The 25425-nt window shown below is 37.6% G+C and overlaps 1 protein-coding gene across 1 annotated transcript; it reads left to right on the top strand.

Moving 5' to 3' along the window:
• Nucleotides 1-1623: 1623 nt before the first annotated feature.
• LOC132105927 (mucin-2-like) lies at nt 1624-25299 on the top strand. Its single transcript, XM_059511472.1, has 43 exons — nt 1624-1742; nt 2026-2055; nt 2277-2502; nt 2953-3082; nt 3231-3294; nt 3551-3633; nt 3795-3987; nt 4100-4219; nt 4386-4506; nt 6589-6724; nt 6821-6898; nt 7063-7132; nt 7252-7383; nt 7505-7648; nt 8139-8233; nt 8325-8457; nt 8772-9015; nt 9121-9161; nt 11983-12071; nt 12173-12327; nt 12740-12878; nt 13026-13124; nt 13249-13443; nt 14074-14316; nt 14567-14723; nt 14868-14978; nt 15105-15246; nt 15355-17477; nt 17627-17776; nt 17947-18156; nt 18333-18571; nt 18933-19119; nt 19248-19473; nt 19642-19820; nt 20145-20214; nt 20389-20498; nt 20708-20739; nt 20844-20994; nt 21119-21156; nt 21305-21412; nt 21565-21604; nt 24008-24116; nt 24610-25299. Exons 1-43 carry the CDS (start codon nt 1694-1696, stop codon nt 24770-24772), a joined length of 7554 nt encoding a protein of 2517 aa, XP_059367455.1. The 5' UTR covers nt 1624-1693; the 3' UTR covers nt 24773-25299.
• The last annotated feature ends 126 nt before the right edge of the window (nt 25300-25425 follow it).

Raw genomic sequence — 25425 nt, 5'->3', positions numbered from 1 at the left:
TTTATTACTGTTGATGAGACAACGCCACCTTAAACCAGACAAACAGATATATTGCCACCTGCTGGACAGAACAGACCTTGTAAATGGCACCTATATTCCTTACAAGCCTCTTCACACTTGTTCCATTTAATTTTTAATGGGAAAACATTTTTAGTCACAAGTTTAGCAGCTGCTTTGGTGTTCAAGGGCATCTAAGATACAGGTACACACACACACACACACACACACACACACACACACACACACACACACACACACACACACACACACACACTTTAGGTTTCTTTGTGGGGACTTTCCATAGACTTCTATTACTTTTATACTGACCAAACAATATTTTTTATCCCCTAACACACCCCTAATCCTAAACCTACCTGTTACAGAAAAGCTGTTTGCATTACTACACTTTCAGATAAAGAGGACGGTCCCCACAGTCAAAAAATTAGTTTTACTATCCCTGTGGGGACATTTGGTCCCCATGATGTAGCATAAACAAGCACACAGATGTTTTGTATAATTTCACAACTTAAAAATTAAAAAAGTACACAGATTTTTTTAAATTTATGTATTTATTTTGGAACTGTTTTAACCTAGAAATTGCTATTCGGTTTCTCAATTAATTGCAAATTAACACAAATAACACACTGAATTGAATATGAATTTATAAAGTAGAAAGACTGAAAAAGCCTTTAAAAACTAAAAAAAAACATACTCCTTTGCTTTATTTACAACATAATTAAATAACATAAAAATTAAATACCTCCATAAAAATGTCTAGCTTTTGATATTTTATTATTATTATAATTATTATTTAACTTTTATTTCTGAATGCTGTTCTGAGCACTTCTGAAGGATGTTCTTAACCAGCTTTATCTGTTTAGGTAATATTTATCTAATATTAACCCTCTAACACAATTTAATAGTCATGTTGCTATAATGATTTTTTTTCTGGTTCTTGGCATGTACATGCATAATTGTTTTTTATCCTGGAGTAAAAGGATGTAATCATTCACCTATTTGGGGAAAGAATTTATTTTTTTATAAAAGAGTAAACTATATAGAAGACCTTCCAGCTAAAAGGTTGTAAATTATGTGTATATTCTATTTGTTATTGCACAAGACTACAATGCAACCTGTGTTTTCTTCTCTCTTTCTTTCTTTCTTTCTCTAAAAATATTTTCTTAAAGCAGTTTTGATGATGTTAGTATGGAAATATACATCAACGAATATACAGTTTTGAGATTAGAGTTACATATGTCCTTTTAAAAGGTGATTTGCTTTTTCCATGACTTGAGTGTTGAGATCGTATTCTCATCAGGGGCTAACAGTATTCCTGTTCCTGAAATCAAATCCACCTCTTCACAGAACAGAACAATGAACAATGTCAAACAGAATATGACCTAAACACCATTACAGGTAAACAACAAAGCATTGCCTAATTAAGGGATTACCAACATTAATCTTTGTATATTCTTCACAGTTGTCTAAAGTGAGCACATTAAAAAAAACCTTTGTTAGCTTTTGTGTTCCATACCCCCTTATTAGTTATAGAATTTAGTCAATGTTTAATAGTGGCTGTTTCCTCATGTTATTCAAATTAGTGAAGTAGATCTCATGATAAAAGGGCTGCGAGAAGAAGTTTTGTACTCCTGATGCAGTTGTGCAGCAGTGAGCAGATGATTCATTGGACAGAATGGCTCTACGAGAGGCAACACTTTTAGGAATAATTATTGTATTCTCAGGTTAGCTGATTTGATATTACTTTAATAAATTATTTATATTATTTAATTTAATGATGTATAATTAATTTTAAACTTGAATGTAAATCATTTATTACATTGACTATTATTTATTGAATATTATTTATCATCCATATTTTATAAATTTTTGAATCGTTTGAATTCCTACTGTTATGTAGTATTTATGGCAAGATTTAAATGGTACAATTATTTTTTTCTTTTTTCTTTTTTTTAAGTAAAGAAATGTAATTGGATCTTGTTTAACTTTTTCGGCTTTTATCTGCAGGCCACATTCATTCTGCGTTTACAGCTCAAAGTAAGAAAGTATTGCATTTTATCTCCTTGAATACATAATTGATCAAGTCCAGTTATATAAATAGCATGTCCAATGTCCAATATTACTGGAAAATTAGATTTTTTATTTTGTTTTATTTTTTTTTATTTTTTTTTGAGACATACATGTTAAAGAAAGCAAGCAAGCAAGAAATAAAGAAAGCTGTTATCCACTTTGATCTTATTTATTTGGGTCTTTTTCAGATGTATGTAAGACATATGGCAGCGGCATCTTTTATACATTCAACAAAACTGCATTTCATCTGAAGACCACATGTCCTGTAATGCTTACACGCTTCAGTCATGCTGGAGTGGACTGTCATATCATCGTCCAGCGTGGACCGAATGGCCTGATGGACAGAGTGGAGATCATTGTGAATAAAGTCTCTACTCTCATTCACAATAACACCGTGTCAGTGGAAGGCAGCAGGTATGGGATTTATAAATCACAAATTTGTGACCAATATTTAGATTTTTGTTGTATAAAAGTTCTGAAAAGGGTTGGTCATGTTCTCAAAAGAGCTTATAATGTTGTAATTATTATGTTATAGTAGTGTAATAACATTTCATTATAACAGCAGCTTTGTGTGCTATTAAATACCAGCACTCCCGTTATATTTCCTTCTTTACATAATATGTTTAATTTATCAAATCATTTATTTTGCCTAGAATTAAAATCACAGATTTACTGAATGGGGATTTTGCTAGAATAAAGATGCTATTAATAAAGCAAATACATTTTGTTTATTTTATATTTATACCACTTTATTCGATATACCATGTTGTAGCATGCAAATAGATATACTGACTAGTATTTATTGATAGAAAAAAGTTCCTTGTTCCATATATATCCACACAGTATTTGTCACTGTTTTCACAGAATTTCCCTTCCATACGACCAGACATATCAGCACGTGTTTCATTATGGAATCTATACCAGGCTCCAAAGCAAAGTTTTGCCATTGTCTGTCACATGGTACAGTGTAGATAATGGCGCCAGTTCACTTTGGGTGAGTTCCCATTAAAGAATATGGTCTGCAAGATTACACAATTTTAATGTAGCATTGTTTATTTGACCAAAAGAATAAAAATATGTGATGACTGTATTATAGCGACCCTGACCGAACTTTATGTAATCTTTAAGCACATCTCTTACAGATTCAGCTAAACCAGGATTTAGTGGAGGGTATGAGTGGACTTTGTGGTTACAAGAACAGCTCAGGTTAGTGTGATTTAAATTAAAATTAAATTAAATTTATGCATTTAGCAGACGCTTTTATCCAAAGCGACTTACAGTGCATTCAGGCTATCAATTTTTACCTATGATGTGTTCCCGGGGAATCGAACCCCCAAACTTGCACTTGATAGCGCAATGCTCTACCAATTGAGCTACAGGAACACTTTTAAACAATACGTTTTATGATATAATAATTTTAATACTTTCTAGTGGTGTTTTAACATTACTATTTTGTTCATAGAAACTATGCAGCAGCTGATATCCACCAACGTCTTCTCCGATGGCCAATGCCTGACACAAGACTCTGTTGTGAAGGCAGACACAGTGAGTTTCTGCACAATGAAAAAAAATATATATTGTGATGTTTGTGATGTATGCAATGGATTACAAGATTTAAAAATACTTTAAGTAATAAATCTATACCAGGCTCAAATAAAACATTTTCAAATCCATTGAATGCCTACTAACCATATCTGTTTCTTTAGGTGTGTCAAAGTATTTTGTCCCATGCTTACGAATGTCTGGCTGCTAAATATCAAACCTACCTGAATCTGTGCTATAAAAATATGAATGGATTATGGCATAAGGAATCAAACTGCTCCTTTTTTAAAGAGCTCTCGCTTATTTGTGGGAGCTCCAGTCCAGTGTGGTCAGTGTGGAGATCAAAAAGCAGCTGCTGTAAGATCCACAGTTTACAACAAGTCAATCAGAAAATTTCTCATATTAATTTTTACACATATACACACATTACAGTTTTACTAGTAATACTAATAATTCATCTTGTTTGCAGCCCAACCTCAATGTCCTGGAGACCTGCATTATGTAGAGATGGGTCCCGCTTTCCCACCAACCTGCAGCAACCCACAGAATCACACCACGGAACTTACCGGCACCTGCCTGCCTGCTAAAGGTTGGTCCTTGATTGGCAGTAAAAAGGGAAATTTTATTCTATTTTACTGAATAACCTCTCATCTTAAATATTTAACTTCATCAATGATACGTCAAATAAGAAAATATTGTTTTATTTCATTAATATCTATACTATTTATAACATTTTCACTGTCTCATAATCTTAGGAAAGGTCTTGAATGATCGGATTGATGGTTACCATTCCATCTATGTGGAGGAATGTCCATGTGTGCATGCAAAGATGATGTATGCACCAAGGCAGGAACGCAAAACAAAGTGCCAGACCTGGTAAGAAATTTTGGTAACACTTTAGTATATGGACCCAATTCTCACTATTAACTAGTAGCATGACCATGTTCTACATTCCATATCTTACCCAATACCTAAACTTAACAATACCTTACTAACTACATTTACATTTACATTTAATAATTTAGCAGACGTTTTTATCCAAATCGACTTACAAATGAGAACAATAGAAGCAATCAGATCAAAAAGAGAACAACAACAGTATATAAGTGCCATGGCAAGTCTCAGTTAGTCTAGTACAGAACGAATAGCCAGCTTTTTTTTTTAAGAATATGAAAGACAAGAAAAGAAAAGGTACGTCCTAGTATTAGTTGGTTAAGTGCTGGAGAAAAAGATGAGTCTTAAGATGCTTTTTGAAAATGAGTAAAGACTCAGCTTTTCGTACTGAGATTGGGAGGTCATTCCACCAGCTGGGCAAAGTCCAGGAAAAGGTTCGTGAGAGTGATTTTGAACTTCTTTGGGATGGCACCACAAGGCGTCGTTCACTTGCAGAGTGCAAATTTCTGGAAGGCACATAAGATTGAACTAGTGAGTTTAGGTATTTTGGTGCCGTGCCAATGGTCATTTTGTAGGCAAGCATCAGTACCTTGAATTTGATGCGAGTGGCTACTTGTAGCCAGTATAACCTGATGAGGACAGGAGTAACGCTTTTTTTTGGCTCATTGAAGACAACCCTGCTGCATTCTGTATCAGTTGCAGAGGCTTGATAGTACATGCAGGAAGGCTCGCCAGGAGAGCATTACAATAGTCCAGTCTGGAGAGAACAAAAGCTTGGACAAGAAGTTGGGTGGCTTGCTCTGACAGGAAGGGTCTAATCTTCCTAATGTGGTATAAGGTAAATCTGCAGCACCGGGTCGTTGTAGCAATATGGTGTGAAGCTTAACTGATAACCCATCACAGCTCCTAGGTTTCTGGCTGTCCTGGAAGGAGTTATGGTTATCGAACCCAGCTGTATAGAGAAGTTGTGATGAAACGATGGGTTAGCTGGAACCACCAGCAGTTCTGTCTTAGTAAGGTTGAGCTGAAGGTGATGGTCATTCATCTAGCTCGAAATGTCACTCAGACAGGCTGAAATGCGAGCAACTGTAGTCGGGTCATCTGGTTGGAATGATAAGTAGAGTTAGTCATAAGAAAAGCCATGCTTCTAAATGACAGATCCTAATGACGTCATGTAGATGGAGAAGAAGAGTGGTCCAAGTACTGAGCCCTGAGGAACCCCAGTAGCAAGTTGTTGTGACTTAGAAACATCACCCCTCCAAGACACCCTGAAGGATCTATCAGAGAGATAGGACTTAAACCACAGGAGTGCGGTTCCAAAGATGCCCATCTTTCTGAGGGTGGACAGGAGAATCTGGTGATTCGCTGTGTCAAAAGCCGCAGACAGGTCCAGCAAGATGAGTACTGAGGATCTGAAAGCTGCTCTTGCCAGTCGCAGGGCTTCAGTAACTGAGAGCAGTGCAGTCTCAGTTGAGTGGACACTTTTGAAGCCAGATTGGTTGCTGTCCAGGAGGTTGTTCTGTACAAGGAACACAGAGAGCTGCTTGAACACAGCTCACTCAAGTGTCTTTGCAATGAATGGAAGAAGGGATACCCGTCTGTAGTTTTCTAGAAGTGCTGGATTTAGAGATGGTTTCTTAAGCAGTGGGATTACCCGAGCCTCCTTAAATGCTGAGGGAAATGTTCCAGAGTGAAGAGAGGAGTTGATAATGTGAGTAAGTGAAGGTATGAGTGAAGAAGAGATCGCTTGAAGGAGGTGAGTTGGGATTGGATCAAGTGTACAAGTAGTTGGATGATTGGACAGGATACATTTGGAAAACTATTAATAAAGTCAGCAAATTAGGAGTTTAAGGCAAAAGGCACAATTAATGGTTTGATAATGGCAATAATTAGATATTAAGATGAAGTGTGACCAGTTATTTTTATTAAAGTGTTACTGTTTTGGTTACAAGACCATATAATCATACAAGCTTGTAAGTAAATATTGTGGGATTTGAAAATAATCGGTAAAAAAGGAAATTTTGAAACCCGCCTTCAATATTTTTGTTGTTTTTATCCCCACAGTACCTGCATCAGAGGAAACTGGGCATGTTCTGCAAACACATGTCCAGCTAAGTGTATTATTGAGGGCCAGTTCATCACTACATTTGATGGCAAACAGTATTCTGTGCTAGACAAATGCACCTTTGTGGCTGCAATGGTAACTGAAATGGGATATAGCATTTATGTTTATTTTTTTCTTGCAAAGTGATATTTGATGATTTTCTGACATTAAAATGTTTGGTATGTCACCCAGGGGCTTAACTGGACATTGAACATTCAATATTCCGGACGAGGTGTTGTCATAGAAAAGGCATATCTTAATATCAACCAGGTTTGTCTAAGGCTTTTTGTATGCATTTTGCTGACTCTATGTAACTTGCATTTTCCACTGCACATACATAGTATGATTTCAAACATTTGATAATACATTTTGATACCACATTCGGACATGACTTATGACCCCTGTTAACTGACTGTGAGTAAATTTAATTTCAGGAAAGATATACCTTCTCTGCAAACAGCATACAATTGAACAACATAGAAATCAGCGACTTATCACAGACTGGTAGGCTCTTTTGGAATTTGTCGCAAAAATATGTTTGAAATATTTATATTAGCTTGACAAAATTGGAAACATTCACAGTAGCTTTACAAAACTGCTTTGTTTTTTGGCCTTTTTTTCAGAGTCTACCACAGTCTTTTGGCAATCTTCAATGTTCGTTCAAGTTCAAACTTCATTTGGCCTGAAAATGCAAGTTCAAGTCTCTCCAGAAATTCAAATATATTTGAATTTACCACCAACTGTAAACACTAAAGGTTTGAGTAATCTATATTCATACAATCCAACCTTCACATACAACATTTTAACAAAATGAAATTATACATAGAATTAAATCAAATTTGAAAATTTTTATTAAAGCAAGTGTTTTTATTATAGGTCTTTGTGGAACTTTTAATAATGACTCAGGCGATGACTTCACTACTTTTAGTGGCATCATAGAAAGTTCAGTTCAGCTTTTTACCCAGTCCTGGTCAATGGGCACTTGTACCCCAATTACTGGATGCATCAACACTGACAATGGTAAGTGTCATTAAGTCCAACTGCTTAACCATGTTAAAGTTCTGTCATGACAGCTCTTGTAGAGTTTAGCATGGATATATATGAGACAGTGTAAATGTATTTGGTCTTGGCGGAATAGATCTTCTATGCTGCTTCCACCGCAGCAGAGCAAGTATTGATACATGTTACTACCAATACATCCACAGACATGCTGCTTTGATATTAAATAACCCCTAAATATAATATATAGCAGATCTATACAGGTGGAGCTGGGGAAGGAGAAGGATTTATGAAGCATGCTGCAACTGCTATAGCAAACACTACCAGAGTATTTGAAAGTTGAGCAACAAGCTCATTGGCTGCTGATGCAAAAATAACCAATCAGCTGTGCCATGTGACTGTCATTATATAATATTGAGTTGGAACTTATTGGACTGCACCATCTAGAATTTCATAATGGAAAACTGAAATTATTTCCCAAGACAACCACTTATATTCATTCCATTTGTAGAGATATTTGCTGAGGAGAACTGTGACCAATTGAAAGATCCAGAAGGGGTGTTTGCTGTGTGTCATGATTACGTACCCGTTTCACCCTTTGTCGAGGCAAGGATATATTCTTGTCTAATAACACATTTGATCATTTTGTAATTCATAATTATTTTCTTGTGATTAATCTGTTTCTGATTCTTTTTAGGCTTGTATAAAAAGAACCTGTCAGTGCTCGGCTGCATTACAGGACTGTTTATGTGTCTCCTTTGGCAACTACGCAAAAGCCTGTGCAACACAGGGAATCATTGTCGGGGCCTGGAGATCAGAAACAAACTGCAGTGAGTGACAAGCTTTTATTCAATGTGAAAATTATGCAGTGGATTTCAGGGATGTTAAATTGTATTTCTGGAGGTGTCCATGCTGCAGTCTCAGATAACTATTACAACCAACAACAAAAAGCTTTCATTACAGTAGCAACTTAATTTTTCTCCCCAAAATTGTTGAAATTGCAACCTTAGCACAATTAACCAAATTAAACTTGAATGATATATTTGCATTTTATTTGTCATTATTTGTGTAATTGCACTGTAACAACATTATTTTTGTACATCTGTGTATGACTCATTCCACAAATGATCATTCTGGCTTTCAGTTCCTTCGTGCATGGGCAATCTGAGGTTTGCTTATGCCACATTGGCATGTAACCATACCTGCCGTTCCCTCTCGGGCCCTGATCCGACCTGTGAGGTGGTGGATGACCCTGTGGAGGGGTGTGGATGCACATCAGATTCTCACCTGAGCAACCAAGTGACCTGCAGTCCTCGCATGCTGTGCAGCTGCCACCACCCAGGAGGCGACACACCTCCAGGTCCTGTGGTTATTGGGGGACGCCAATGGTAAAGATGAAAACAACCCCGTTCGAAGAAATGTTTACGTTATGTTGATTACATTATTTTTTTTATTGCATTTGCTGTGTATAAAATGTTCATTTTGTATTACAGCTTGTGTGAAAATGGACAACTTCATTGTCCTAAAGTTTGCAGTGAGTGAAATCAACTTCTTACATTTTAGAAAAACAATAACAAAAACACAAACGGAAGCAGAATACTGAATCAGTGCATACCACAACTTTTAAAAGCATTCTGTGGAATTCTATGACAGTTCTGAACACAGATAATTTATTTCTAATACAAAATTAGACAAGAAATCCTCTGTACTTTCAATGCACTGTGATTTTAAATTTTTTTTAGCACAAAGACTTTAATAGTTTCAGAATACACCTTATCCACAAAAATCTATGCTGCTTGCCTGCATTTATTGATGTGATAATGCTTTATGTATAATTCATCAAACTAGGTTTAAATACTCAAGTATTCTGTAGTTGAGCAGTATGTAGTTACCAGTGATGCGCGGGTCAATGTGTTAATAACCTGCACCCGACCAACGTTTTCAACTAACCCGCCCACAACTCGAACCACAAAAAAGGAAAAGAAAATTGTAATAAATTAAACTACATAATCATCGAGAAGAAGGAGGCGGGAAGAAGGAGGCGGGAACCGGCGGACAATCAAAATGAAACTTTAATAATCAAAATAAACACAAAACAGCGCATCAGCCCCTCACGGACGACTGATGCGCACAAATAAAAAGCAAAACATAAAATAAAGCCCAGGCCTGGTCCTCTCTCGTCCTTCACTGTCGTCGCTCCTGTTTTACGCTCGTTCCCACGTCCCTCGGCCCCGCCCCACTTCGTACTCCCGAAACAACCCCGCTCACGGGGACCTGGGGGTAGGACAGACGAGGCGAGAGAAAAGGAGATGGATCGAGGAGCGAAAGAGACGAGAGAGGGGAGAGAAAAAAAAAATTCCGATCCCAGACGCACTGCTGCTCGGCCCTCCACTAGCTGGGTGATCTCCTCCGCGGTGCCTGGCGGTGGCACTGGTCGGCCCTCGGCGGACGGCACGACACTCCTCCGCCGCCCGGTGGACGGCGATGGCTCCTCCGGTTTTGGGCAGCCGGCAGGAGTCCCCCGTTCCCTGCTCCTCCCCGTTTAGGTGGACGGCAGCAGGCTACGGTTCTCTGGCGAACGGCGCCGACTCCTCCGCTCCCTCACGGACGGCAGCCGCCCCTCCACATCACGGGCGGCCGGCAGCGAGCTCGCCCGTCCCCGGCAACTCACGCCAGCCCACCGCCTCGAGCGTCCATGGCGGCACACTTCCTCGCCTGCTCGATGGCACCGCGGATTCACCACAGTGGCGAGGGATCTTCAGCAGCGCGTCCCTCCTTCTCCTGGGTTTTGGCACCACTGTAATAATCAAAACTACATAATCATCGGGAAGAAGGAGGCGGGAACCAGCGGACAATCAAAATGAAACTTTAATAATCAAAATAAACACAAAACAACGCATCAGCCCCTCGCGGACGACTGATGCGCACAAATAAAAACCAAAACATAAAATAAAGCCCAGGCCTGGTCCTCTCTCGTCCTTCACTGTCGTAGCTCCTGTTTTATATCCTTCCATCTCCTGCGTGGGACTCGAGACCGGTGGGTCGAACAGGTGTCGTTCATCTCCAATCACTCCACCGGCCTCGCTCGTTCCCACGTCCCTCGGCCCCACCCCACTCGTCACAAAATATTGTACCCAACCGGCTTCCTGACCCGCATTTTTTAAAAGTAGTAAATGCTCATCGTAGCGTCATTGGGCCATAGACGTAGGAACTAGGCAAAAAAACAACAAACAAACAAATAAAAAAATCCTTAATATATTCTAATTTTGTCAAGAATTATAAAAAAAAAATCGTCAATAAGCTCATAATTTTTTCTAAAATAGTCTAGTCTGGCTATGTCTATTTTGATGTTTCTGTTCAGCAGACATTGAGGTTCGGGTTTGTTCCGATCAGAGCTCGTGAGTGAAGAGCGCATTTCTGAATAGTCTGCTCCGCTCACTCATTCTGTGGGGTCACTCCCTAAACCCAGAATGGCCTGCTGGTTTAAAAATATGCAAGGCACATTTAATTGTGTAGTAATAAACTGGGGTTTTCTATGTCGCTGCAAAGATGAAGTTGACGATGCGGACTCGCCACGCCAGAGAGAAATGCACATTTCATATGGATCACATAATCAGAGAGTAGCCTATTTATTTTAGTTATTTTATTATTTTTAAAAGTAGACATTTCAAGCTTGCTGTAATATATAGCCTATATTTCTAAAAATCTGTGAGGCACAAGCTGAGTTTCGGCGCCCTACATTTCACATGCAATGCGTGATCGTGCCGGTACCTTATTACATTGTCAGCTATATACTTGCTTCTTATTTATACGGGCAATAAAACATTGATCAAAATTAAAAAACAATTTATACAAAACGAAAATCTTTTTAAAAGAGTTTTTTATAAAACAAAACTTAATGAAGTCGTCAAAATCATGTTTTACCAAAAACAGCGTCTTCACCTTTTCTCTTGTCGCCTCTATCTCTTCCTGCAGACTGAGCTCTTGCGTCATCTTCGCGCCAGTTATTCAGCCAATAAAGTGTAGGCCTATGTATTTAAAAATTGTGTCTAATACTATATTAATTACAAAAGTTTAATTGCCATCTTTATTTCAAACGACCCGACCGACCGCGACCCGAAATATCATTAAAAATATTTTTGGATGACTCGTAACAGCGGGTAACCGCGGGTGACCGCAGGCACCTGCTCATTTTGGATCAACCCGCGCATCACTGGTAGTTACTCACTTTTATTGAACTCCACCATTTAATTTTCAAGTAATGTAACATCTATTAATCTTTTGAACCGTTAAAATTTGGAATTTTCATGATTCATTGCCAAAGATTTCTATTAAGTTCTATTCCTATTTTCTAGATTGCACAGTGGGAAAGATTTGTGTGGATTGCGCACAAATAGCAGTGGACACTGCCCATAGGACATGTGAAAGCTTGACCAAACCTGTAGTAAGTACAGTATTTGTCAAAAATTTGACAACTGTTATCAAATTGATGAGTGTTATAGAGTTAACTTGAATCTAAGTGAAATTCCTGATCTTTATTCACAGAGTGATGATAACAGCTGTATCAGTGGCTGTTATTGTCCAAATGGCCTTTTCGAAGATCATAACGGTGGTTGTGTGGCCCATGAAAACTGCACCTGTGAATTCAGCGGGAAGGTGTTTGAAACTGGCCAGAGCGTGGAGACCAACTGTAAAATATGGTAAAAAACCCTGTCTTCTTGCCTTGAACTAGGTTCACATATTTCAAAAAGAATATTTTACCCACCTTCATGCCATTCCAAAGCCATAGGGTTTTCCTTTTGTGAAATAATAAAGAAGATATTTTGTAGAATACTTAATATGCTTTATTCCTGACTGTGGATGTAAGTGGATATTCAGGTCTTCTAAATTTGAGTTGATATTTATTAAAAATCTTCCTATCCACTGTAGTGCTCAAATCTTACTTGTTTCTATATATGTTCAAACTTGGCACCTGAAGATTGTAAGCGATCACAAGTGTGTATGACATTTGAGAACTTTAAGATTGTATGCTTTGAGATATCCTGCCCTGCATAATTACAATAAAGTAAAAAAACCACTGGATTTTGAATTACATAATTTTGTGTGTCGCAGCACATGTAGAGGTGGTGAATGGTCTTGTATAGATGAGGCATGTTCAGGAGTATGTGAGGTGTTCGGAAATGGGCAGTATCACACCTTTGACTCCAAATGGTACAAATTCGATGGCCACTGTCAGTACACCCTAGTGAAGGTTAGTGGTGGCAATGTGACAAATAATCTTTTCCAAAAGATTCTGACTTAGTTTATGTACAGTATACTTGTAAAATTCACAAGTGCTGAAAAAAGAAGCACTCAACAATTGGCAAACATATTTAACTTCTAATACTTCTTGTATAAGGATGCTGGTTCAACAGGGAAGTTTGCAGTTAAAACTGAGAGTGTTCCTTGTTGTGACGAGTCTTTGACATGTTCCCGTGCCATCTCAGTGGAGCTCTTGGTAAATGACCATCTGTGTATATATTAATTGTTGTTGGATGTTTTCAATATTTTAACTTTCTATTAAGTAAAAAATTTAATGCACTCAGTTATGAAATTGTAAATATTTGCTTAATGTTTGACAGGGTGCAGTGACTCTGATGTTGAGTGACATGAAGGTAACTGAGACTCCTCAGACAGGGGTTGCATTGCTGGCAGATCCCCTGTACTCCATCCAAACTGTGGGCCTCTACATCATTATCTCAGTTCCCAGCCTGGGGATCACTGTAATCTGGGACAAACATACTAGGGTCTCCATCCAACTAGAGCCTCGGTGGAGAGTAAGAAGTCACATTTAATTGATTTTATTGTCTAAGATTGATATTCAGTATTTACATTGTGAACTAATCAGATGTCATGCAAAAAGTTGCAAGCTGTAAAGATGATTTCCTGTACAGTCTCTCGCTTAATGACGGCGGATTGCTTTGCTTCAGCAAATTGCTTGAAGTGGGAGCAAACATTTTGTTTTTAAACTGCCTGGTTAGGACTATTGTTGTGATAGACCTAGTACAAAGTATTGAAATTAAACTTTTTCTCTTAAATGCAAAGATGACATTTTGGAGAGAGGTCACTATGAATGTCAGATGTTATAAAAATGGCCAACAGTGGTTAAATCATTAGTAAAAGTTGTGAAATTAACATCCTTGTTGGCCTTGGACCAAACTTGTTTTCAACAATCTTTAAATTTAACTTAGCCCCAAGGTATGGACTTGAACAACATTCTTAAGAACATACAGTATCTTTCTGACCTCTTTGGGGTCGAGGTTAGGCAAGGAGTGGATTTGTAATGTCAGGACTATGATAGGTTGATAGGAATGATAGTTTAGGAACCACAAGGAATATAGATCTTGAAACATTTGCTACTGAATGGTGAAGACATGCAATATTTTCTTTCAACTGTGGAACATCAGGGCAGAGTGTTGGGGCTTTGTGGGAACTTTGATGGAAAGGTAACAAACGACCTTCTGACAAGCAGCTCCTCGGAAGTTTTCAGTGTTCTGGACTTTGGGAATAGTTGGAAGACAGCAACTCCGCCATGCTCAGATGTAACCCATGAAACATTTCCTTGTGAACGACACTCCTACTGTGCAGCCTGGGCCCAGCGGCGATGTATGATCCTGAGATCGGACACCTTTATAGATTGCCATTTGAAGGTACTTTGCAGTGCCAAAAGTTATAAAATAATATTGTTTCTGATGTTTAATCTTGGTTAATTGACTTTAACTAAACAAAGCACTATTTCTACATCAGACATTTATGAACTTTGTTCAAGTTCATCAAACTGTTTCTGAGTTTGAAAGTTGGCTCAGGTACACAGTGTAATCACAATTAATATTTTGTCATGAGGAAAGGTGGAACCTTTATCAAACCAGGCAGTAAATGTTGCATTCTTTTGACTACTAGGTAGATCCAGAGCCTTATTACCAAGCCTGTGTTTTGGAGTCCTGTTCTTGTGAGTTTGAGGGAAAGTTTCTTGGCTTTTGTACAGCTGTCTCAGCTTACGCAGAGGCATGCAGTGCAAAGGACGTCTGCATTAACTGGAGAACCCCAGATTTGTGTCGTACGTATTGTATTCTATTGTTATTTTTGGATTGAACTTTGAAAACATATAAGAATTTTCCCAGCATGAGAATTTCCTGGTAAAGGCATACCTGAGTTATTAATTATTTAGTCAAGTGATTACAGTGTTTGTTCATCTCCACAGCGGTGTATTGTGACTATTACAATGAAGTGGGCCAGTGCACCTGGCATTACAATCCCTGTGGCCAGGTTAAGACCTGTGGCACTGATAACCACTTTACAGGAAAACTTGAAGGTATTTTTTTTACTCTTTCTGTTCCTGTTTCTTGATCTCACTGTTGTACTGCGGTATTCTGTACTGCTAGAATTTGGAAACATGGAAACTATTTAAACATTCATCAAGCAATGCATGACATTTCAGGTTGCTACCCAAGATGCCCTGAGGAGACCCCATATTATGACAAAAACCTAGGAAAATGCACCGCTTTGGACAATTGCACTTGTACCTTCATGAATAGAGTGTTGTCACCTCCTCATGAAATGTGTACTTCTTATAAATGCTGGTAAGCCATTTTGTAGACTCTTGTTTCAGTGCTGGAAGGATATTTAAGATAAAAAAATAGTTAACTATATACTTACCATTAATTAAAATTTGTATTCTTTTTGCTTAGTAAATGCCTTGATGGACAATTGGTCTGCAGTTCTACAACTACGACTACATCTACAACTACGACTACAGTTAATTACACATCAACAGCTCAGCCATCTACAACAATAATAACCCACACAGCCACAACACAACCACCAACAACTCGGAGCACAACACAATACATAAAACCAACAACACAATACACAACGAAAACAACAACTGAGAAGGCAACAGAATCTTCAACAACTCCAATTAAAGACACAACTACAACACAGCCACCACCAACTGAGAGCACAGCAGAACACAAAACTACAACACGTCCATCAACAGCTGAAAGTACAACAACAACATACACAACTACGATAGAAGAAACAACCACAACACAACCACCACCAACTGAGAGCACAACAGAACACAAAACCACAATACGTCCATCAACAACTGAAAGCACAACAGAAATGTATACGACTCCAGTGGAAGAAACAACCACAACACAACCACCAACATCTGAGCGCACAACAGAACACAAAACAACAACAGGTCCATCAACAACTGAAAGTACAACAGAAACATACACAACTCCAGAGGAAGAAACAAGTACAACACAACCACCAACTGAGAGCACAACAGAACACAAAACCACAACACTTCCATCAACAACTGAAAGTACAACAGGAACATACACAACTCTGATGGAAGAAACAACCACAACACAACCACCAACAACTGAGAGCACAACAGAACACAAAACAACAACAGGTCCATCAACAACTGAAAGTACATCAGAAACATACACAACTCCAGAGGAAGAAACAAGTACAACACAACCACCAACTGAGAGCACAACAGAACTCAAAACCACAACACTTACATCAACAACTGAAAGTACAACAGAAACATACACAACTCCGGAGGAAGAAACAAGTACAACACAACCATCACCAACTGAGAGCACAACAGAACACAAAACAACAACATATCCATCAACAACTGAAAGTACAACAGAAACATACACAACTCCGATGGAAGAAACAACCACAACACAACCACCAACAACTGAGAGCACAACAGAACACAAAACAACAACAGGTCCATCAACAACTGAAAGTACATCAGAAACATACACAACTCCAGAGGAAGAAACAAGTACAACACAACCACCAACTGAGAGCACAACAGAACTCAAAACCACAACACTTACATCAACAACTGAAAGTACAACAGAAACATACACAACTCCGGAGGAAGAAACAAGTACAACACAAGCATCAACAACTGAGAGCACAACAGAACACAAAACAACAACATATCCATCAACAACTGAAAGTACAACAGAAACATACACAACTCTGATGGAAGAAACAACCACAACACAACCACAAACAACTGAGAGCACTACAGAACACAAAACCACAACACGTCCATCACCAACTGAGAGCACAACAGAACACAAAACCACAACACTTACATCAACAACTGAAAGTACAACAGAAACATACACAACTCCAGAGGAAGAAACAAGTACAACACAACTACCACCGACTGAGAGCACAACAGAACACAGAACTACAACACATCCATCAACAACTGAAAGTACAACAGAAACATACACAACTCTGATGGAAGAAACAACCACAACACAACCACCAACAACTGAGAGCACAACAGAACACAAAACAACAACACGTCCATCAACAACTGAAAGTACAACAGAAACATACACAACTCCGGTGGAAGAAACAACCACAACACAACCACCAACAACCGAGAGCACAACAGAACACAAAACCACAACACGTCCATCAACAACTGAAAGTACAACAGAAGCATACACAACTCCAGAGGAAGAAACAAGTACAACACAACCACCAACTGAGAGCACAACAGAACACAAAACCACAACACTTCCATCAATAACTGAAAGTACAACAGAAACATATACAACTCCAGTGGAAGCAACAACCACAACAGCACAATCACCCACCTCAGAAAGTACAACAGAATACACAGCACATCCACCAACAAGTGAGAGCACAACTCAACCCTCCATACCAACAAAACAATACACAACTGCAACTCAGCCAACTATTAATGCTACAACTTCAGTCAAATATAGCACTTCAGTGTCAACAGTGTCTACAACAGGTGTGGAAGCCACTACAAATATAAAACTGTGCAACACCAGTAATGTCATAACAAACACAAAGTGACAAAACACTTTGAATGTGCTAAAAAAAACTACCACACAAATGTATTTTGTACTTACTCTTTTTTTTCTGTCTCATTCCCACTAGATATAGTAATAATCACTGGCTTTCCTATCACCAGTCAAACTCCAAAGTCACCTCAAGTAAAGCATACAACAACTAATCCTACAACTACAACCCATTCTCTGACATCTGTACTCAGTACTACAATACCTACCACTGAACACACAACTCCAGGTAATAATACTACACTCATTCAATTAACCCCAGGGCCAGTGACATATGGAAAAAATTCCAAGCTTTAAATTCATTGTTAATTACAATGTGTTCAATGTTTTAAACTCAGTTATATGCAATGCATATTTTGATTGATTGGGATCCTATGTTTGTCTTTTTTTTTTAACTAGTGTGTGAGTGCAAAGATGTGATGCGAAATCAAAGCTGGTTATGTGAAGAAACTTGGAGAGAGGATTGTGCTGATAAAACCTGTAATGCTGGAGTGATTGAGGTCAAATCCATTACCTGTCCAACATCCACAATCAGGACTGACTGCCCTAGAGACAAGAAGTCTTTGGTCAGAGATGAAAAGACTTGCTGTGAGAGCTGGCAGTGTGACTGTAAGTAAACTGACTTGTAATATACACATCGAGACCAGTGGGACTAGTTAGTGGTGTGGCTATCTATTTGTCCAGCCAATGGAAAATAAGAAGTGATGGGGATAACTCTTTTACAAAAGTTTGTATCATTTTACTTGAACATCAACTTCAGTCTATTTTTCCTGGTTTCTTTTTAGGCCAGTGTCAGGTTTATGGAGACCCTCACTACATCTCCTTCCAGGGGATCGCTTTTGACTTCATGGATAACTGCACCTACACTCTAGTGGAGGAGCAAGCACTGCACCACAATTTAAGCATTACTGTAGACAACTACTACTGCGTGCAGGAAATTGATAATTCCTGTTCTAGGGGAATCACATTAAAGTACAGGAATAATATTGCCACACTTATGGTAACAGAGGAGTTTACAGTAGAGGTATGTTTATAATGATAATAAAATCTCAAATGTGCTATTCTACTAATTTACAAATCTTTTAGTCTCCTAGAACCATAGATTTGTATGGAAATAAAGTGTGGGTACATATTTATCTTTATTATAGCCAAAAGACAGGAACAATCTGATAGACATATAAGAAACATTTGACTTTTTTACTTTTTCTGTCAGCTTTTTTTTAATCAATATAAAAAAAATGAGCTCAACCCAAGGAACACAAATATGCAAATATCTAACAATAAAACAGTTTTGCTCCACATTCACAGTTCTCTGCTGGTCTATTGCTATGAATCACTGGGATAATAGTTCCCTTGATAAGCAGATTGTTTCTTTCTTTTTCCAGTGTACTTTGAACCATGATATTATAAAACCACCTTATGAAGATCAGGTCTTCAAGTTTGAAAACAGTGATAGCCAGGTCTACATCTACATCAAGCCTATCCGTTCCTATGTTTCTCTTTCACCTTTCAACACTCTGTTAATCAACCTAGCAATGGAGTACTTCCAAAACAACACCCAAGGACAGTGTGGTATGTCATTAAATTCAATTAACTTCTGATGGAAAGTTACTTGCACATTAGGCAATATGTGTTTGTGGTACATATGATATCACAGATCATAAATAGATTGTGATAAACTTACACTCTTGATTTTGCAGGTGTCTGTGGTGGGCAGTCGTGTATACGAAGAAACGGTGTTACTGAAGATGACAACTGCTGTGATAAGACTGCATATGACTGGGTTGTAGAAGACCCTCTGAAACCCTACTGCAAATCTGTGCTCACCAATGTTCCTTGTGTCCCTCCCCATTCACCTTCACCTTCACCGCCACTTCCACCTCCGCCAACCTGCCATCCTACAATATGTGACCTACTTCACCATAAGTAAGTCACAGTTGTTGTTGTTTTTTTTTTAACCATTGAGGTCAATAAGCATAACTTCCATTGGGTTTTGGAAGTTTTTTTTTCATATAAAATGACAAAAAATGTCATAGTTTTGCTTGGCTTGTTGCATTGTGACTATAACAATAAGTATTAAAATCATTTTATCAGGGTGTTTGCAGAGTGTGGTGAAAGGATCGATCTTACGTTGGTAGAGAAGAATTGCCGGTTTGACTACTGTTCATACAATAGTAGTGTTGGTGCCTGTTCCTCTCTGGAGTATGCAGCATCACAGTGCAAAAGGATTGGTATTTGTGTAGACTGGAGATACCTTACCAATGGCTCCTGTGGTAAGAAAACAGTATGAGAGCACAGTTTCAGAAAATAGAAGTAGCACACTTATATTTCTATACATTTGTACACTGATGTCTACAACATATTGTCTACAACTAATTTATGTTTATACAATTTCAAAGACCTGCAAGGCTTTACGAATCCTTTGAGGTTCATGAAAGTGTGAATTTGTGGAATTCATAGCTTGGTTTTGTACTGTAAGTTGTAGTGAAACTTTGTGGTTTCCATGTGCATTTGATTTTATGTTATATCCAATAACAAAATGCTTTAGTAGTAGACTATGCAAGCATTGCTGTCTTCTAATAATATCCATTTTTTAGAGATCACATGTCCGGAAGGAATGATTTACAACGAGTGTCGAAAGTCTCCAAATGATGTCTGTCGAGGCGGGTGAGAAGGATTTTTTACTTGAAATGATTCAAGCATTTCTAGAGTTCAAGTCCTGTTTCATATTTCACCTGGGAATTTATTTATTTTTAAGAATGGTTATGGTTAGGATTGCATGTTTGCTGGTAGGCGTGATGATCTACGTATGACCTCACACCCATCACTCTATTGTCTCAGTGTTCGCGTGCCTGCGACCTCTGTGGTTGGTCTGAGATCCGGCTGCTTTTGTCCAGAAGACAAGATGCTTGCGGAAAAACACAAGCAAATCTGTGTGTCTGAATGCTCAAGTGAGTTAAGAACTCAATCAAGTATTACAAAACAACTGTTTTTATTTATAGGCCAATCCTGAGAGCAATGTGACAAAACTTTTATTACAGTAATATTTTAAAGGTAATTTATTTTGTTTGCAAAATTAACTTTGCAGATATACTTTTGTAGTGTTCCTTCAATTTCATATTTATTCCAATTTCATAAAAATGTCATATTTATTTTTCAGCATGTAAAGGGCCATTGGGTGAGCCCATGCCGGTAAGAGTCCATTAAACAGTAAAACCATAATCTTCTGTTAAATATCTGTAAATAGATGTTTATTATGAATACTGCATAACAGATATCTTTCATCTTTCTATAAGGTGGGAGCAGTATGGGAATCAAACTGTCACATATGCACATGTAATAACCAGACTAGAACAGAAGAATGCATACCCAAACCTCGACAAACCACTCCAGTCTGCAGCGCCTACTCCATCCTGGTCTCTGACTGCTGTGACAATCAGATTTGCGGTAATGCTGCAATCTTTCCACAGTGTAGAGTGGAATAAATATATATTCTGTTTTATTTGATTATTTCATTAGGTCAAGTGTTACAAAAATATATTTAGAGTATGTTTTCTTTGCTTATTTACAGTTGAGAAGAGTTGTGAGTACAATGGAAAGACTTACAAGGTAAAGGAAATAGTTCACATATTTGCTCACAATGAGAGTATAGTTTGTTTTCTATAGTTTTAGAGGCCCCTTTAAAATAACAAATTTAGCACAAAACACATTGAACAATTCATGTATACACTATGTATTCTCACTCTGGTGGATTCAGGTGGGTGATCGGTGGACAGACCCTTCACGTCCTTGCGAGTCTTTCAGCTGTAGTCAGACAGGAACTGAGGTTGAGAAAACCGTCTGTCCAGTGCAAATTTGTGCTGAGGTAGGAATGACCAAAACACATCAATATTACAAACAAAATTAAGTTTGTTGCACATATACATCTTTTTCTTTCTGGTTCTGTTATCTATAAAGTGAATGTATTATGAATTATGTATTATGAAGTGAATGTATTATGTTTCTGTGTGTATCCAGGATTCACGAGTGTGGGATGAGCATCATTGCTGCTATTCATGTAGGTTTACACAAATGTTTCACTCTAGTTGGTCTTGTAATGGAACGGTACCATAGCACAGTGGGGTCTAGTTCTTCCCTGATGTGACCTCGATATATTAACTGCAAAACCAATGTCAGTATCAAGTCAAGGCAACTGTCCACTCATCCAGTGACCACTGTGAAGGGATTTTTTCCATTCATTTTCTTTTTTCCCATTCATTAAAACACAGGTTAAAGTGTAATATAATGTAATATTATATTTACAAAAAAAAAACTTTATATTTTTCATATATTTCAACATTTTAATATATATACAGTTATAGGAAGGCTAATTTCTCAGTAGCCATGTCTCCAGTCTTCAGTATCACATGAAATCATCTCCTTCAGAAATTGTATTTGTATTGCCCCAGTTGCACTGCCCAAAGGATGGCCCTCTGTGTGTGTGTGTTTGTTCACTAGTCACTGCTGTGTGTGTGTGCGCATGCCTTGTCCTTTCCTTTCTAAAGGAGCAGCCTCTAGCTATGCCGAAGTGGGCAAAAGATTAGAAAGAGGAATGACATGATGCAATCTACCTTCAACCTGTCAGCCATGTGCTTGGTGGCATGGAGATCTGTGATTCAGCAGAGCTCTAGGTCTCCTCCTGAGACAGTCCATTAACTTGTCTTGGCCAAGGTCCTTCTGAAGATTAATCTGCAACACTGCCATGGTGTGCAGCACCCCTTCAGCCTGGCCCATTGCTGGATATGTATTGCCCACCAGCCAAAAAAATATTTTGACACATCTTTGAGGGCAAGACCTTGGGGGTGATAGAGGAGATGGTCTTCATGGATACATATGATACATATAAGTTGAACTCCTTGTTCCGTTCGAGCTGGACCGGGCCATACTCTCGATAATAATAGGCCACAGAGTGGGCTTCATCATCCAGCCGGAGAGCATCAGAGTGAGATCAGCCATCTCCTTTGAAAGCTGTCCAAGTGTGCTCTACTCAGAAGAGAAATGATACACAGACCATTTGTGCCATCTCCTGTTACTGAACTTACTGACCACCTACTTTTAAACGTTAGTGTATAGTCATCAGTTATGGTGTTAGATAAGGACTCCACATCAGAAATTTTAGAACCAGACCCTGATGTCAGATCCTGCCAGAAGATATAAGTTTTTTTTTCTAGTATACAAAATCCAGTCAGCAGCATGTCTTGTCCGTGACCCAAAACCAGTGATTTGTATGCATAGTTGCATATGTTTCAATGCTCTTTTTCTGACCAGAGTAAATCTAACAAGTAAGGGATAATGTACATACAGCTGGTTGTTATCTCTGAATAAACCCCAACAGGTTGATCAGGACCCTGACGTGAAGCAAACTGATACAGCGGATTGATACATTATCCCGCTTATTACACGGCTACTTGCCACATAAGTAAATAATTAGACACAAAATATTGATGTAATTTTTAATATTTGAACGCAAGGCTTCTCTGAACAGCAGTTGCGAGCAAGCAGCAAATTCAAACTAGACGGACATATAAGGGAAACGGTGTAGGCAAACCACTTATTACACAACATTTCACCACATAAATAATTAAGGCAATACAAGATTTAAGACAAAAATTGTAAAATTCTTACGAGTTTGTTAGTTCTCTTATAATCCATTACAGCATACAAAAAAAATAAAAGATCGTAGCAAAATGGCAGCAGCTGCGTTTGTATGAAACAAGAGCGAGTCCGCAATAACAGGATGACATAATTAAAAAATTGTACACCATTTTGAATCGAGTTTTAATATTTTATTAGCTAAACAAACGCAAAGCTTCCACCAAGAAACACTGTTCCAGGCCAGATTACAGCGCCGACTTCAGTTACCTGGATGAGCCTCTGATATCAGCTTTTACCATTTGTTATCGAGGGATAACATACCTTACAATGTCACAACTGACCAATCAGAATCAAGTATTCTGCAGAGCCGTGTAATAAGTATTATTTTACCACAAGTGGCCCTACTTTATATTAGGTGGCCTTAACTATTATGTATTTACATTTAAATTAATAATTTGATACAATTAACTTATTGTGTACATGCATGTGTTTGTACTAATATTCCAAATACCTCCATGTAATTACATCTGTAATTAATTTCTGTAATTACATTTATAATTACACTGTTCACCCATCCCTTACAACTTAACCCACTCTTAAACCTACCCATACCATCAAACCTGTCCCTAATCTTAATCATATCCCACCTCAATAGCCGCAAATGTGTTTCGCAATACAATATGAACACAATAAGTACATTGTACTTATTTTTGTATGTAAGTACATAGTAGTTAACGGCACCTTTTTTTTTTCCTTCTAATGTTATACAAATCAGTTTTTTTTAACACTTTTAAGTATGTTGCTTATTTTGTTCTGTTTATCATAGGCAATGTTACATGCAGTGCCCGACTGATGAGAATGAACCTTACCCTTGCTGACTGCACACAGGAAGTCGAGCTGCCCATTTGTGAGGGCCAATGTGAGACACACAACAGGCAAGTCTAACATCATCAGCCTGTTTATTATAAAACAGATAGAATCATTTCTTTATTACTTATTTATTACATCAGTCTTTATTATTTTAGAGACACTTTGTTAAACAAAGCAAAACAATGTGCTTAAATTATGGAAATTAATAATGACAATTATAATGACAAAAGACAAAATATAGAGAGCTATTGACAAAGACAATATTACCATATATATATATATATATATATATATATATATATATATATATATATATTAGTCTACTTCTAATAAAGATAAGGTCCAGTGGGGTCTAATATGTATAAGTTAAATTTTTACACAAACATTTATTAGGGGAAGCATTTATGCTCAGCTTCAAGTAATTAGCTAATATAAAAGCCCCAAAATTTTGGGCCCATATAGTAGTACACATATTTGTGATGCATGCTTTTAAATACTGTACATATTTATTCAAAAGTTCTGAGTTCTACATTTTTTATTTGTTGTTTTGTCTTGCAGGTGGGTTCATACCAACGGCACACTTCAGCTTGAACAGAGTCACCAGTGCTGTACGGAGAGAAATTATGAGATGAGAGAAATCACGCTGACTTGCAGTAAAAACTCTCAGAACCACTTCACATACAGACATGTCACAGGCTGTGAATGCAGTGTTGAAGGTTAAGTTTACCTGACATACAAATGTATTAAAATGTTAGCTACATGTGATTACCTTTGGTGTGTATTGTTAAATATGCACAATTAATAATTAGCTGCTGATATGTGTGATGATTAAGTTTCAAGCCAAACTAACACATTTCTGCCAATTGTGCTTTTCAGCATGTTTTAAGTGAATCAGCTTCATTAACTATCAAGTTGTCTGTGCCAAAATCAATGCTTTATCTTTTGGTTTATCTGTTTAAATAATAATCAATATTTTATTTTGTTTTGTCAAAAAGTGACTGCAATTATGTCTAATATATTTCAGTTATTGCTTTAATTTGATCCGTTTTATGTTTTCTTTGTCACATATGAATAATGTCATGCTTGTGTGTCTGTATTTTTAACATGATTTCACAAACAAATCAAACTTGTGATTGTCACCTGATTTCAGGTGTCAAAGCCTCAAAGGCTTTTGTAATCCAGGATTCATAATTCATAATAACCATTAATAAAAAAAATTACACTTGTGGTATTTGAATGTGTATTTGCTTTTTCATAACCATGATATTTAAATAATAATAATAATAATAATAATAATAATGATAACAATAATAATAATAATAATAATAAAACTTAAAAATATACACTCATTGTTAATTTGATGTATTTTTATTT

Source organism: Carassius carassius, chromosome 26 (assembly GCF_963082965.1).
Source record: "Carassius carassius chromosome 26, fCarCar2.1, whole genome shotgun sequence".
Classification (NCBI taxonomy): Eukaryota; Metazoa; Chordata; class Actinopteri; order Cypriniformes; family Cyprinidae; genus Carassius; species Carassius carassius.
This window is presented reverse-complemented; position numbering and strand designations above follow the sequence as displayed.